General features: G+C 40.5%; 1 protein-coding gene across 4 annotated transcripts in view; it reads left to right on the forward strand.

Annotated features, from left to right (window-relative positions):
* OSBPL5 (oxysterol binding protein like 5) overlaps nt 1–16752 on the forward strand; it is a 146337-nt gene that overhangs the window by 91031 nt on the left and 38554 nt on the right. For all 4 annotated transcript variants that reach the window (XM_075502306.1, XM_075502308.1, XM_075502307.1 and 1 more), the window contains 4 exons: nt 6470–6550; nt 7218–7319; nt 8944–9147; nt 15043–15127. In XM_075502306.1, coding sequence (XP_075358421.1) covers nt 6470–6550; nt 7218–7319; nt 8944–9147; nt 15043–15127 — 472 coding nt within the window. The remainder of the gene's footprint in view (nt 1–6469; nt 6551–7217; nt 7320–8943; nt 9148–15042; nt 15128–16752) is intronic.

Here is a 16752-nt window from a genome sequence, read left to right on the forward strand (position 1 = left end):
GTTAACTGGACCCTTGCTGGCTTTTCATTACCGTACTTTATGCTTTTGATGTTGTGGATGCAATTATTTTGGAGCTAGTGGTCTCTGTCAAGACTTACGCTCAGTTCCTGTGCCCTGGCCCAGGAACACATTGCTTCTTCAATTCCATGTGCAACATTTTAGGGTAATAACTGTTGTCCACAGAGGGTTTTGCAGCTGATTTCAAGTGAACAGAGATTTCACTTGGAGTGAAATCCTTCACTTTCCCTGGAGTATCCTGAGAAAATTGCATAGAAGAGGGGTGGGATTTTGCACTGAGAGATAGGAAACATGGAACATCCCTAACTTATGTAGGTGTATACAAGCCCCGAAACTCCCACGTGCCTCACAGAGGGGAACATAGGCAGTAGTAAATGTTCACTTACAGAAATGAAATCTCAAAGTTGATAACTTTGGGTAAGCCACAGCAGTCCTATCATGTTGCCTTGGATCACTGGTGATCATAATTCCTTACTCTAGTGTTTTTGATGGGGGAGATGAGGGTAAATGGAGGTGCTAAAATTGAAATGATTTATTAAACAATTTAGCAAAGGATATTTTAAGCTGAAAGTCCAATTGTTTGTCATTGCTCACTTTCTTGATTTGTTTAAACTCAGCCTAGGAACAAAAGCTGTACCTACAGCTAGAGGGGAAAGCAAAGCTTTGCTTCAGATTTCTGCTTAGCACTACATCTGTATCAGTCATGTGAAACAGCATCTTTCTCAGTGTGCAACTTCCCATCTCGCCTAAAATGTTTTTTAAATATTCTAAACTTGCAAAATGTTCTTCCCACGAAAGGCACGCTTAAATGATCATATAGCAATCCCATGAGGCCTGTGACTTTTTCATTAATTACTATAATCTGATGCAATGGAGCAAAGTGTTCCACTAAAAGTAGTATAACTTGATATTTGGAGTTGCTTGGATAGCCGAATTTCAGCAATGATTTTCCCCAGATATTGCTGTCATGTCAGCTATTTATTTGTACAGGCTTTTCAATTTGTGCTAATCATTATGCTATTGCAGTGTTGTAAACACAGTTGCTGTGTCTTTTTAACATCATTGAAATAAGGGGGATTTTTTTTTGCAAACTAGAAAGTTTGAGGGGAAAATTATTCAACTTGCTGTAAAGCAGCATATTAATTGAAGGGTAATCTTTCCTAATGCAAAGCTTGTTTGTCACTAATTTCACTGACTCTACTGTGCTTTAGATGAGCTGTTAGTTCACAAGAAAATAAGAATTTTTAAAAAACAACTGCTTATAGTAAATTGAAAATAAAATTGTTTAAGTGTGGTTGAGATATTTGTGAATATTCACATCAGTAACAAGAAGCTTTTCACTTCTAATGTTAAACCCAGCTTTTCCATAGTGTTTATATTACTTAAGGAACTTTTGTTTCATATCTTTTATTTCTGCAGTGATACAGATCTGTAGCAATTATACATGGAAAAGATATGGAGAAATTACATGTGAGCAAGGATGTTTCTCCCATGTGATGACTATTTTTGCTTTTGTGAAACATAACTCATGACCCCGGCTACTTTTGTTCTGCCTTCAAGTTTCCATCTGATTTAGTTTCTCTCGCACTTGGATGCAAAGAAGAAAAAAGAGCGACTTTAAGCTATCAGTCCTGTTAACATGCAGACCACCACTTGGGAATTACTTTATTTAAATGTTTCTGACTTGGAATAATTCTGTCTATTTGTCCCTCATTACACATTTTTTGTGTTCATCCCGTGCAGCAAGGATTGCTTGCGCTAAACAACAGGGTATTCCTCTTGCTGTTATCCAAGGCATGGCATGCTGGTGGGCTGGCATCCCCCACACCAGATTCGATCACAGACTGTTTTTCTGTGAAATTATTTGGTTCCCCTTGGAAATGAAATCACCAAAAAGACACTGGATCAGAATAGCACTATTGTGAGGACTCTGTATGCTCTCTTACAAAGCCTAGCAGAAGTGTAAGGGTATTGTGGTAACTGCTAACAATCAGCAGTGGATCTCCAGAGCTACATGACTGAGATGAAAGGGAATAGAAACTTAACAGGGATAAAAAGTATGTCTCTGAGTACAGTACAGCCTGTCGTCAGCTGGCAAGGTCATCACTCAGTCCTGAAAAGGACAGATCTGGTTAGAGAACTAAAGAAGGACAACAGTTTCCTACCCCTGCAAGTGCTGCTGCATGCCCTCGTAAAAGTTTTTCGCAGATTAACAGTCTTCCCTCCTTATAATTCTGAGAACCAGTATATGGAAAACATATATATTGCTTTCTTATTAGCATATTCCAGTGTTTTTTTTATTTTTAAAAAGGACACCAATTCCCTACCCTCCCATTGTACAGAGTCTCATCTCTGGTTAATATTTTTCACATGTTGCTGCAGAGAGAGGGGGCCAAATTCTGATATCCTGCACAAGCGTTATCCCAGTGTCCTTGAAAGATTTGCTGTGATGACAAATGGCTTCTCTTAGTTTTCTGCCAGGCTGAGAAAGGCAGGTCAATAGAAGGACGTCATTAAATGCTCTTGATGTGTCTTAGCGATTTAAGACCCTGCTGTGTGTTAGGGGTCTTTAGAGCTGATGGCCCAGATTTACTGAATCTTATATGTGCCATGAGGTACAATCAAAACTGTTAAGATGGATTCGTGTAAAAACATGAAATTGTATTACTTTAAATCACATAGCAGGTTAAACCTGGAGGAACTGTACGTTGCTATCAGCAGCATGGGGGCCTATAGTATGCAGTCCTGGGGCCTTAGATCCCACCTTTCCTGTGAAAAGGCAGGGACTTTAAACCCAGAAGTGCAGTGCTTTTCACTCTGTAGACCTGGAGATCACCTGCAAGCAAACTGCTATTTAGGATCTGTGATGATGCATCCTCAGAAGCATAACAAAGAAGCAAAGTCGGCAGGGAGGAGCAATCAGTTTGCCTCATTAAAAAAGTAACTGGGGAACAGCATCAAGTTTCTGAAAACAGAAGTCCCAGGTCAGGCACATCTGAAAGCTTGTCCATGGCTCCTAGTTAAAACCATGACTTGGTTTTAGTAAAATTGTCTCTCTCTTCATAAAGCTTAGTCATTTTACAGCCATCTCAGGGAGCTGTGCTATTCATCACACAGCTGGTACATCACAGTTTTTGGGACATGGCACCACAGATATTTATTTTCCCATGCCTAGAAATTTGTATGCAGGCAGTGAGGAACTTGCGCTACTGCTTCTTTCTCATCCATTCTTAAGCCTGTCTTAGTGTGCACCATCCCTGTGGCCATGTTTCCTTTTACAGGCAAGGTTAGCAAATTCAGCATCTCTGGACATAGCTCGGACATGGGGGAGGCAGTGCCTGAAGGAAGTGGCACAGTGGTTCAGGAGCCCACCGCAGCAGCCTCCAAGGCTGTTAATCCAGCTGCTTTGACCAAGACTGGTTTGTAATCATTTCAGACAAGTTTCGCTGTATTTATTGAGCTCCTAAAGGCTATGGTGGTGTAAGGGGAGATTATCCCTTCATCTGCTGTTGTGTTCTGCAGCTTTATAACATGCATAGCAGTATTGGCTGGCGGCGGGCATGCAGTGCCCTTGGTCATGGAGCTACAAGTCAGCTCTCCTGAAGAGGCAGAATCATGTCTCTGTGTAAACGTCCCAGATTTGAAGTCTTGTGGTTGTTTAACTCTATTTTTAGCATGACCCAGAGAGACTCCAAGGAGGAGGCAGGTGCAGCTGGTAGAGCAGTGAAAGTGCCTCTGTCTGTGTTAATGCAGCTTCCTCATGAGCAGCGAGTTTAGGGCTCAGGTTTACATGGTTTGCAACAGTTGTTGGAAGCCTTTCTGAATTAATCTTCAAGTAAATTTCCTTGAGCCAAGTGATCTTAGGGACCAAAATTTTATTCTTTATATAAGTGCTAAGATGTAATTGTCTAGACCACAAGTGACTGTAGCTTGTTTTAATTAGTTAAGCAAAAAGCATTCATTATATCCTGATGCTTTGCAGACACCTGAGCAGGATTTCTTAGAAATCAGTGCTTTTTCTGCTTCTTACACTGGCTAATGAGGAATACTACGCAGTGTTTATCTCTGTGTCTGATCTCTCGGGCTGGAGGGAGTGAAATTACCAATAAACAGTTGGCCCATAGTTGTATCTCAAGGACAGGATGTTCTCTGTGCTAATTGGGAGAAAGGGGGAGTATTCTTCTGACCAGTTTCAGAGGACACGCGTCTCGAATCATGAAAGCATAATCTCCGAAGAATTCTTGCTCAAATACATTTAAGCACTTAGAAATGTTTCCTCATAAAGAAAAGCTTATAGTGTATCTCCCAGATGTCTATCACTGCCCTGAGATGTGACAAAGACCCTGTGGGCACAAATCTCTGCTCAGACGTTGGATCTGTGCAGCAGTCCCCACCATAAATCTTGTGTTTTTACAGTGAAGTCCCATGTGCAGAAATACAAAATATGCATCAGAGACTGCATTGCAGGTAGAGGAGGCAGGCTTAGCTTTCTATTAAAACAAAAATGACAAATATTGAATAGCTCGCAGGAGTCCAAGAGCTGGCATTTTCTTTGAGTGGATCCAATGCCAAGTTGACTTGTAAACTGGACAGTCAGATCAGGGACTTCACTGGTCTTTATGTGCCATCATAGAGTTTTCATTTCTCTATTTATGCTTAAGTATCACATGTAGTTTTGGTTTTAGTGAAAGACTACTATAAGGGTATGTGAGAACAAGTAATAGGTTCTACAATGACCCTGGCTCTGTTGCAAGTTGCACCTTCTGCCCCTAATTTCTAATCCTGCATCATCCACAAAGAGATTTGCTTGGTTGAGCATGCACCCTTATCTCCCGTTTTTGCTCTTTCCACAGTCTCCAAAGCATAGTTGATGGCCTCTTTGCTGTGATCTGGTCATGCATTTGTGTGTTTTTATCTAAGTCATGTGAAAAGGACTGATCAGGCTGTCATTAAATATTTTCCTGGTCCCACTAACACTCAACATGGTTTGTGGCTCCGACTCTTCTAGGAGTCATTATAGGCCAAGGGCATTTACAGGCTTTATATACAGGATTAGATTACGTCCTGGAAACAGAACAAATCAGTGTAATTATTTCACTTTGTTTGTATGTTCCAGAGCCATTAGGCACCTCGAGAGGATTGTAATCCTTCATTGGTCTTGTTAGGAGGGGTATGCCTACGCAATCTGAGCAAATTATTGCTTGAACACTTGCTTGTCTACCAAACCAAAAGTATAAATACCAAACCAAAAGTATAACATAGTAGCCAGAGAGGTTTCTGTGTCACTGGGAGGGAAAAAGAGAGTGGATCTCTCAAAACTGAAGGTGCTGTAAAATGATTACATCAACTGACGACATAAAGGAGAGAGAGTCTGATAGCCCAGTGGGTTTGTTTCACATCATAGCAGTGAATTTATAAATGGGAACTATATTTGATACATTTTTTCCTTAGTGCAGCTCATTTTGTGTCATACTGATTAAATCAAGGTGGCCAAGGGCTGAGCTTTTTTATAAAACTGTCATGCATAAGTAGGAGAGACAGTGCCTGACCCCAAAAGATCACAGTCTGAATGCATCAGACACATGAAAGATTGGGAGGAAAAGAGGTACAGAGAGAGAAAGTAACTTCCCCAAGGTCACATAAAAAGTAGCAGAGTCCAGACTGTACCATAATTCTCACGCCACTAACCCTCCCCAGGTTTTGGACAATTTGCTGACAGTACCTTTCCAAGTAGAGGTTCCCGTCATGAGTTGGGGTCCAGAGAGCTATACTCTCTAAGAGTACATTATTTTGGGAGCAGTAATATTGTGACCATATCTAACAAAAGTAAAACATTTTTTCAGCCCATCAGCACAATCATGAGATGCAGCCTCTGAAAATGAATTTAAACAGCACTGACACTATTCAAACATGATTTGAAGTGACTGTATATTTTGTGCCTCGCTTCGCAAGGCCAAGATGATAATGATTTCCTGTATTATCTGTAACATGATTAGGTAATCTCTTGCCCACTCATGTTTCTGGACATTTCAGCTAGGGCAACAGTTATTGCCAATATCAAGTCCAGTTCTGAAGATCTATACTAGCTTCCCCATATTTTTTATTCCAGTAATTGAAATGCTTTCAGATCTGAAAAGAGATGGGCAATTTTCAAAGTTAGGAATAAGAATAGGGTTTTTGTTTTCTTTTATTTTACCAAGATTAATGTCTGCATGGGAGAAATACAAAGAAAATTTGGTGGGGAATTTTTCCAACTAACCATAAGTATAAAATGAAAGTTTGGACTGCACTGCAAATACGTATTTGCTGCGCCTGCCTAGTGTTCTGCTGCTGAAGCCTGCAATCAGCTCTTTCATGGATTCCTGGAAGATATAAACGACTCTTCATTACAGCATAACTTGAACATCTTCAAGTTAACACATTCCTATTTCCTCTCTCCCTCTTTTTTTAGATCGAATATAAGCTTTGCAATGGGTCTGACAAAGAGTGTGTGTCTCCCACAGCCAAATTCACAAAGAAGGAAACACTGAAGGTATGTGCAAAGCAGCCAAATCAGCATCAGCTGACTTTCTTTTACAAAACAAGTCGTACCTTCCAAACAAACCATTGGGAGCTACTCTGAGTCATTTCCCAAGACCCAGAGAAGCCTCCGACTCTTCTAGGAGTCATTATAGGCCAAGGGCATTTACAGGCTTTATATACAGGATTAGATTACGTCCTGGAAACAGAACAAATCAGTGTAATTATTTCACTTTGTTTGTATGTTCCAGAGCCATTAGGCACCTCGAGAGGATTGTAATCCTTCATTGGTCTTGTTAGGAGGGGTATGCCTACGCAATCTGAGCAAATTATTGCTTGAACACTTGCTTGTCTACCAAACCAAAAGTATAAATAATTTGGTTTGGATTAAATTAGATTTAATCTCTTTAATTTGAAGGGTGGGGAGGACTGGGTATTCAGCCTCTTTCCATTCCCCCCAAAGAAAAGCCAAATTAGATTATGTTTAGTGGAACTTCAGGAGCAAAGAAAATGCCTGCTATCTTGTTATGTTTTTGTTCTTCCTTGTGCTCATTTCTGGGGAACCTGTGCTGGGTCAAGTTCTAGCTGTGCTATACATAGCTGTCCTTAATGCATTATGTTCTTTCCTCCCCAAAAGAGGCCGTGATTACAGCTGCTATATTTTCTCTGTTCTCAATCAGGTACAAAAAAAAAATTACAGACAGGAGAAGAAAAGAGCTACCAAACAACTCTTCAGTGCTCTAAAGGATCCCAGTGTAGTGATCACAGCGGACTGGCTGAAGGTATTTAATACAGACCATTGCTTCTGAGGTTGTAGGAAAAAATAAGTGAGAAGTAGTTGATGTGTCTGAGACTTAGGCACTAGCACTTTTTTGAGTGAAGGAAGACTGAATAATTTTGACCTGAAGTTGCTGTAAAGCCGTACTTAAATAACTGCTATAAAAGTGGAGTTATGGGGAATATTTACTTTCCATCTTGACCTAACTCAGTCCATCTATTCCATGTCCTTAAGTAGCAACAAGGTCTCAAAAAGTGCATAGTACAAAAGGAAGTGATGATGTTTCTTTCTTTGTTCCTCTCTGAAAGAGTCTGCTGGCCTCTTCCCATAGATGTGTTTTTGTATTGAAGAGAGAATAGACAGAGTAACAGCCTGGAAATGGGCAGATACAGCTTGTTCTATTGACAGTTGGATTTTATGTTGTCACAGCACAGTATGAAACATATTGGACCTGATGACAACTGTAATTTCTCCTTGTGCAAAGACTCAACTAGTGACAGCTTCTCACTGAAGTCCTGAAACTTTGTATGTCACAAAATAAATTTGGATTGACATTGAGAGATGTTACCTTTGAGCTCTGTTTTTCTTCTCATTTGGGGCTATTTAGTCTTCTCAACTAATAGTGAATTGGTTGTCCCTTTTATAATGGCAAAACTTAATTTCCAAACATCGCCAAACACAGAGCTCTTTTAAAAAAACTAAACAAACCAAAAATACTTAGGGATTTCATGAAACTATACAATTGCATTTGACCAGTATGAAAAACCTCCAACATTGTTCTACCATCAGTATTAGAGGCCAGAAGATTGAGATGCGTATGGTTTATTTGAGAAATTACATTGGCAACAAAATGTTTGCATAGTGTTTAGTGCTGACGATAGATAAATATTGAGATTTTTTTTAAATACAGAATACCTGTTGCATGTTTGCTATGGCTGGAAATTTCTGGTTCAGCAAAAAATAATGGTGGGCCACAAAACCAGAATACTGACATAAGACTTGAGGTTTGGTCTATGTACATTGAAGACAAGAAGACCTTAGGCAAAATCTAACCTTACTGAGAAACTTCCCCATTCTTAAAGCTGTTATCTTTAATATATGCTATCAGATTTAATGTCTTGTGTACAAGAGAGAGCGTGCATTGAGCTTGATAGAGAAGTAAACCAGCTGGAGAAGGTGCTTTTAAAATTGGGGTATTTGACAAAACCCATTAATAGCTCTGTTCTGCAGAACACTATTAAAATTACTTATAGGTTGAGTTAGACTAGCTATAACATTTTTCTATGCAATGTTCTAATTGGCATGTCCTCCATGATTATTAACAAATCGCTCTCACATGAACTAGCAGTGATGGTTGCCTAAAAAATTAAGCAAGCTGCTAACACTAAGCCAGTAATAAAAATATGAAGACTAGATTCTGATAGCCAGATTTACAAGGTCTGGGATTTTGCTATGAGATCTCTAAGACTGTTCAGATAATGCAGTGTATTTTCTTAAGGAAGTGTATTGTAGTGTGGCCTTGGGATAAATGTGTACTTGAAATACTGTATAAATACTGAATAAATGCTGTTTTTCTTTTAAGGAGCAATATAAATGCAACTTTTTGTTCTCTCCTTGCTTCCGTCCAGATTCGTGGGACTCTGAAGAGTTGGACCAAGCTGTGGTGTGTTCTGAAACCAGGAGTGCTGCTGATTTATAAGACGCCAAAGATCGGACAGTGGGTTGGGACAATCTTGCTCCATTCTTGTGAGCTGATCGAGAGACCCTCCAAAAAGGATGGCTTCTGTTTTAAACTTTTTCACCCTTTGGATCAATCAATCTGGGCTGTAAAGGTAACAATCTTGATGAGTTGAACAACCTCTTCTTGGTCACCAAAGTGTCTGAGCACTACTATTATCTAGCATTGATATTATCTATTTGCAGTTATTCAGTTGATGTTAGTGATGGTAAATTGACTGCATAAAAAGATTAAAGACACCGAAGCTTGGTCATGATATGACATCAAAGGAACGTGGTGCATTGTGATTAGTTATACAAATGTGTCATTCTTGGTATACAGACCATAGACTGGTGCATGCATAGACAGAGGAAAGGGGAAACATGTTAGTGCAGGAAAAAAGATTAATATCTAGAAGCTGTATCAAGCCATGGCCTACATCTTTAAAAAGAGATGAGGAATAGACCCAATTAGCTGACTTCCCAAAAACAAGGACACACAAAGCACCAAATGCTTTGCACAACACTGGAAGAGGGCTGGCAAAGTGACAAAAAACATATTAATAATTTGACTTTTTTTTTCTAATGCGTCTGAGGTTGGGTTTGTTTGCAATGGACTTGGAACTCAGTGGTCTGCTCAAGCCTTGACTGTTTCACAAAAGTGTGACTTTGGATAGGTTGCCTGAATTTTCCCTTCTTTGAAATGGAAATAGCAAGGTTTTCTCCCCTTCACTTTGAGTTGTTCTTCAGTCTGTTGTTACTCACAGGCTGAGACAGTCTCTTCCTATACACACAGTAGCTCCTGCAGTGACCTCTGGATCTCCCTGTAGTGCAAATGGTTAATAGTTTCTCACACTTCTTAAAATAACTCCCTGCAAATTTTAAAGAGCTGCATTTCTTTTTCTTCTTTCCTTTAAGAATAGGCAAAAGAAAAAAATTATCTGATGCCTATGAGCACAGAGGAAGACGCCAGTACTTCCTGAGAGGCACCGAGAGCAACATCTGTTGGATACCCTGAAGACATGTTCTTGAACTCTTGTTTCCCCATTAAAAACAGTGACTCAGCAGAGTTATTGCAGACATAAATTCTCTAGAAGACATCACCAGTGTAAGCACGGCATTACAAGCTAGTGCCTTGCTGCAAGGTGGTCAGCAGAGTAAATCTACTTGGAAAGACTCATGTGAGAGCGAGGAAGGCATTTGTCATTGGCATCAGAAGATCTAACAAAATGGAGGGGAAGCCCTGTGGGAGCAGATCAAGCAGGCTCACTCTTGCTCATCCCTGCAGTTAATTGAACAATTTTAAACACAGCTATACAATCACTATAAAAAGTCTTGCAATTTTTAATAAGGTAGGAGGAGAGAAAATTAACCTCAACAACCAGGGGTAAGAGCTGCTGTTTTCTGACAGTAGCTCAGCTCTGATCTGTGCCTAGATGCATTGCTTTTGCTTTAAGTACCGAAGGTTTCATTGCTACCTTGCTTCTTATTTTCAGTTTTGAGAATTTTGATGCTTTTTTAATTCAGAGCATGTGCCCAAGAAGGCTGTCAATCATTTGCTGTCCATCAACAAAAAAATTCCTTGTGACTTGACAGGTCAACTGAATTCTTCTGAAAAGCAGAGTCAGGAGAGTTAGAGAAAAAGTAGAATCAAAAGTGCAGTCAGGTACTGAAAAGTAGTGTCGCTGACAGATGTGAGGTGTTGTGCTAGAATGCCCTTCCCTTGATATGAATCATCCAAAAGAAACAGAAGTTTTTATCATTATGTATATGTATTTGTGCGTATGTATGTATATCTAATTCTTGTGTCTCTTGAGAAAATATATGACAGAAATAGGAATTAGTATATTAACTATGAAGGGAATATATCTCTGAAAATGCTTGTGTACTAGAGGAAGTCCCAAGAGATTTGAATTTTAAAGTCAAAGTAATATTCTAAGTCACTTGGGACAGATATTTAGAAAGCTACATTTGAGCTGCATAGTAGGATATTTCCTGAAACCTGAGTTCAGCCTGGATTGTTATGTGTGATAGATGCTTTCAGCCACAAGGTGAACACCAAAATACACATCAAGAAGAAATCCACCAGTGAACTGCTTGATGTCAAAGAAGCTGTCTGCACTCTGACAACAGTTTAAGGCTGAAACTGCTAAAAATACTGTTTCATTTTATGTCATTTCATGACCGCCTTTTAAAGCAACTGGAGCAGAATTGACTGATCTAAATTCGTTATGTATAACTGTGCAAAAAAAAGCCTATTTCTCATGAAATATAGATTAGCCCAAGCTTAAGCAAAAAGCCCAAGGTACTGTCCATCACAATAGAAATAAGATCTGGCTAAACAACTTTCACTTTTGGCTAAAATGGCTTGTGAAATTTTCAAGGATTTTCCAGACTAGAGTTGATGGTCCAGCTCATTACCAATTAATGAGCACCTTTGTATGTGTTGGCCTGGCTGCTCAGCAGATATTTGGATCTAACTGTGGCGATTCAGCCCTGGAACAAATGTCTGGTTCAAGCACTGCCCTAGGCATTTATAGTTGTGCTAGCCAATTAAATTTGATGTGCAGGCGTTTAACTTCAGTTAGAGTAGGATGAAATCTTGGGGCGCCTTTCAAATGGTAGGTAGGTAAGATGTAAGACCATTACTTATAGTTGAAAGCTAAATATATGCACCAGGGAACTGTTTTTCCTGTAAAGCTCTCTGCTGTGTAGAGCTATCTTAGAAGCATATCGCTGAGGGGAGGGAGTCCCTTATTCTGCACTGCTTCCCTGGCTTTTCGAGGGTTTTAGCCTGAAACTCCTTCACAGTGCAAATGGATTAGACCTTTTACCTATTTGCTCTGTCCAGGCCTTTGTTAAACCCAAGGCCAAAACCACGGTCTCAAAATCAGTCAGCAGCGCAAGCAGCAGTAAGAAAAGCTTCCCCTGCACTCTCCAAATACTGCCGCAGAGGCACTTCGTCCATCGTGTGGAGGCACTGTGATCCCATGCTGCTTCAGGGAAGAGACTTTTTGCCGAGATGACTGCTGGAGACTGGGGAATGCCAACCTAGTAATTAGTGTGAGGGTGTGGGTGTCTGTCCACTTGCTTTGCAGAGGGAGTGTAGGGCTATCAACCGGCAGGGTTTGCCCAGCTGTCCCAAAAAAATGTCCTGGAATAGTTCGTATTTCCCTTTGAGCTTGCTCAGAAGCTAGCTCAACAGTGTGGTGTGGGAGGGCTTTTATTGACTGCGGCTTGTTCTGACATTTATTTAGAGCACTAAATGAGTTGCGGTCAGACCCACTGAAACTGGGTATATATATAATTTGAATGTTGTTGATTTTAAGAAATTTGAGTCATTCCTTTAAAGAAAAAAGTTCTAGTAATGGGCTTGTGCTGCTGCTTTTACAGTTGTTTGTTCTACTCCATAATACAACACAATTAGTTTCATCTTCATCCTTACAGTTATCCGTAGTACTGTTAATGAAAGGGATTTTTTCCCCTTTTTTAAGCTTTGTTTTATGACTCTCCAAGACTAGATGTCTTGTCATACTATCTAAAACAGTGTGAGTCCACTCCATTTTTCAAAGCCTAATCAACCCCTGTTTGATAATGCCTTTTGAGTCTCAAATCAAATGTAAAGACGGGAGTGATCTGAAGATGATCCTTTCTCAGTTGTACTGTCTAGAGGCTGCAGCTGAGCTCCAGGTCCTAGTGTAGCCGGGATAACATTCACTTTTAGTGAGAGATGGTCATTGTGTTGGAGGTCTTAGAGTCTAAACAGACACAATGCTCAAAGGCTGGAAGACAGAAAGCAGCATCATCTCTGCTGTGCAGATACAGAACCTCATTTACTCTGTGGAGATGTTGACTTTATTTTTATGGCCTCTCCTCTTTTCTTCTTCTCCTCTTCTTTCTGTGGGAAACAGCCCCCTCCACGTATGAGCATGCCTTACTATTGAACACATTTCCTTGACAGAGTGACCTGGCTGCTCCTGTGCTTATCCATATGCCTAAATGTCTGTTAAAACCTTGTGTTATCCCCTCCTTCCCTTCTCCCCCTTTTTTTTAATAATGGTTCTCTGGATCTGTACTGTTTGGTTGTGGGGTTTTTCCTCCAACAGAGCACATTTCAACCTCTGCACTGAAAACACAAGTACTGCTGTTATCAACAGTTCTTGAACACCCTGCTCAGCTGCAAGCTACTGAAAGGAAAAATGCCATCGGGAATGATGCCTGATTGCATTAATGTCACTCGTAATTTCTTAAGCTGTTCTGGTTTACTAATCAATCTCAGCTTTGCCAGTCCTGACTACTAAGCCTTGAAACAGTCTTAATTTTGTGAACCTCTTGTGGGAGAGGGAAGAGGAAAAAGACATGAGTAACAAGGATCCAAATTTCTCCTGGCAGCAGCAGAACCCCGCAAATGTGAGGACAAGAAGCTAGACTGGAGACTGTTGTCTTCTCAGCACTGCATCTTCATGGTGTAGACTCAGATACAATTTGATGCTTGTCCTATGCTTGCACTCTTCATTCTTTCCAAGTTTTGGTTTCCTGAGTGGAACTCAAAAAACAAAAATCCAGATAAAACCATCATTTAACTACCAGACATTTCTATACAGGAGCAGTTTTCAGTAGCAGACACAGTTTCCCTGCTTACAAACTAATGCTAGGGAGAAGTTCTTCTTTCAAGGAGCAGGATGGGATACTATAAAGGCCCATGTAAGGGAGGAGAGACATACTCAAACTGCAAAAATTTGCCTACAGATTTTCAGCATTGTGTAGTGTTCTCTAGAAACTCAAGGAAATCTGTATTTGAGCATCCTGGAGAAAACTGCTTGTTCCACCCTGCAGTTGGCATAGTGGTCATGCGAGTATTGGTGATGTTTTCTGCTCTGCCTTTATTTCTGACATGATATCTGCATATTTGAAAAAGAATCTGCTTTCATGTCGTGTGTTACGAAGTGAGGAAGAGAAGGAACTGGAGGAGGCTGGGTCACTTCGGAAATGCAAGGGAGGAGGAGGGACTCCTTATTTATTTCAGCCAGGTCGTGGCATAAAGTCCATATCATGGAGAGTATGAAGCTGTGCTCATTAAGTACAGGAACTGCTTTTTCTTAGCAGCTTCTGGAGCTCAAGAGAGGAGAAAACAGGGAGGAGATTGAGGTGGGAGCCTGTGGTTCTGCTCAAAGAAGTGCCTAATCCAAGATGGATTCTGCCTCCCTGGGAATCATTTCTGGAGGGTCATGCTGAAGGGATTGTGGCAGGATGTTTACAAGCCGCTATAATCTTTTTTGCCACAGCTCCTAAATTAAAGGCAACATAAACAAGCAAAGCCTGTTTTTGTTAAAGCCTGAAGTGAGCATCACCCCAGGCACCACGGCGTAAAGGTTCTCGAAGGGCCTGGAGGTAGAGGTGAAGGGCTGCAACCCAGCAGTATGTGCCCATGCTGGGAGACCTTTGGTCCTCAGCCTGTGGTTTTCCCTGTCTCCTCCTTTCCCACAGACAGGTTTGCAGGATGGAGTTTCCCCTTTGTTTCCTTCCAGAAAAGCTGCCATTGCCTCTCTGCTAGAGGCACTCACAGCACAAGGTGTGGGCTCTGCCACTTTTATGGTGACACATAAAGGGTGTTTCATTGCTAGTGTGTCAGGCTGCAGACAGACTTCACGTGCACTGCATGGAACAGTCCATTCAGGTGTTGCACAAAGATGGCTAATAGCAAATACTTGACTGTTTTTGTCCCAAGTGACAGGAATGAGATTCTTCCATTCCTGAGGATCTGAATAAACAGAGTAGGTTTTGGGCTGAGCATAGGTTAGACCAAGCCCCATTTACGTCAGAGCTCATTACTGCTTTGGAGCTGCAGCAGCAATATAGTGATTACTAATGAGTCTCTCTAAATTACTCCATCTGCTCCTTCCTTCTTTCCTATCACAAACATACACACTCTGCCCAGGAAGGCTAGAAAGACGTTGAATGGCCCATTGCATCTTCTGTGCCTTAGTCTTTTTGTCTGTGCACATTTCCAGGGCCCAAAGGGAGAAAATGTTGGTTCGATCACTCAGCCTCTTCCCAGCAGCTACTTGATTTTCAGAGCAGCCTCCGAATCGGATGGTAAGTTTTGATCTTTGTTTGCTTTCTCCAGATTGCATACTCTGTGCTAGTTAAGAAAATATATTGATGCAAAAGAATTTGGTTATGTAAAGGAAAAAATGGCGACTCACCCAGCTTGAAATGCCATTCGTTAGCAATGGTCAGAATACGTCATGCAGACTACAGGCACATTTCGTATTCCTCACTGAACAGCCACCTTTCTGGCCATGTGTATGGAAGAAAGACCTAGGTTTGTAGCTGGGGAAAAAACACTAAGTCAGTATACTAAAGGATGAAAGGAGTTGATCCCAAAATTGGGATGACAGGGGGGCTTAACTGTTTCCTCAGTTGGGCAGAGACTTTAGTGGGTTATCTGCCTATGTCTTACACTAGGTAGGGATCTGTTGGAGGAAAATGACATAGTAATATTGAAGAGCTGTTGATAGATGTCTCTCAGTCATCAGAATTCTCCTTTAAACTTGCTGTACCATGGTTTACAGTATAGCAGGCCCCGATTCTGGTGACTCCACATGTAAAATACCATTCTGGGAATTCACAAAATTATGGAAGGTGAATTTAGGTCAATATATAACAGGCATGCCAGCTTGTTATGTGAAAATCTCTATAAATTACTTTAGCGAACCTAAAATATCAGTGATTTGTAAGTAGATAAGAAGATTAAAAACATGTTTTCATTCCATTTGACCTTCAGACTACTGTAAATTTTTTTTGCCATAGCAAATTAACTCAGGCTGTTCATTTTATGGCTGTTTTTCACCTACGCCATCAAGGGTGCTCATGTAGCCCATGTGGTCCTTTGGGTCTCATCTAGAGTAACTTAAAGGACACAAGGATTTTTTATGGAGCACAGTGGGCTTTGAAAGCAGTGTCCTTCTGGTCCAGTGATTAAGTTTTACATATTCCTAAAGGCTGGAAATGGGACAATGCCAAATGCAGCTTTGACATGGCACTTAGAATAGGAGGAAACCTTCTTTCCTTACAGGCTTGGTGTGCTGTTCTTCCTACTACTGTGCAAAGAGGGCTGTTCATAGTGAGGGATACCATCTCGACACTGAAAGCTGCTTGCAGATGCCAATGTAGTGGAATGATATGAAAATAAGTGGAACTCGTACAGAGCTGTAGAAGCACATCTATTTCTTTGAATATTATGCTTTTGTAGCTTATGGAACAGTACAGCTTATTTGTGTAAAGGAATATGGGATTCCAACCCAGCTCCAAATATCACCTGTCTAGAAAGGGATAGATTGATACAATAGTCTTTTGGGGAAAAAAAGTGTTGCTGGGGTAGAGCTGCTAAACTACAGGCATTTCAAACCCTGATTATACAAACAGCCTGCAGAATAGGTATATGGAACAGTCCCACAGAGTTCTTAGCAACCAAATACTGTCTGTCAATACTGTTCTTAGCAACCAAATACTTCAACAACTGTCTGTCAATCTAGATTTTCTAAATTATTATTTCCTTAGAGTTCCATGTAACTTGTCTTTCCATTAACTTAATTAGAAAATGCGCAAAGGGACCGATGTGATCATTATATGTGTTCAAGACAAATTGCTGTCTCATAAAGTACTTATTTTCTGGCATTTCAGCTATCTTCTAAATGAAAACTTTTGTTCTGGTGGAA

The sequence above is a fragment of the Mycteria americana genome, chromosome 5 (assembly GCF_035582795.1).
Source record: "Mycteria americana isolate JAX WOST 10 ecotype Jacksonville Zoo and Gardens chromosome 5, USCA_MyAme_1.0, whole genome shotgun sequence".
Taxonomy (NCBI): domain Eukaryota; kingdom Metazoa; phylum Chordata; class Aves; order Ciconiiformes; family Ciconiidae; genus Mycteria; species Mycteria americana.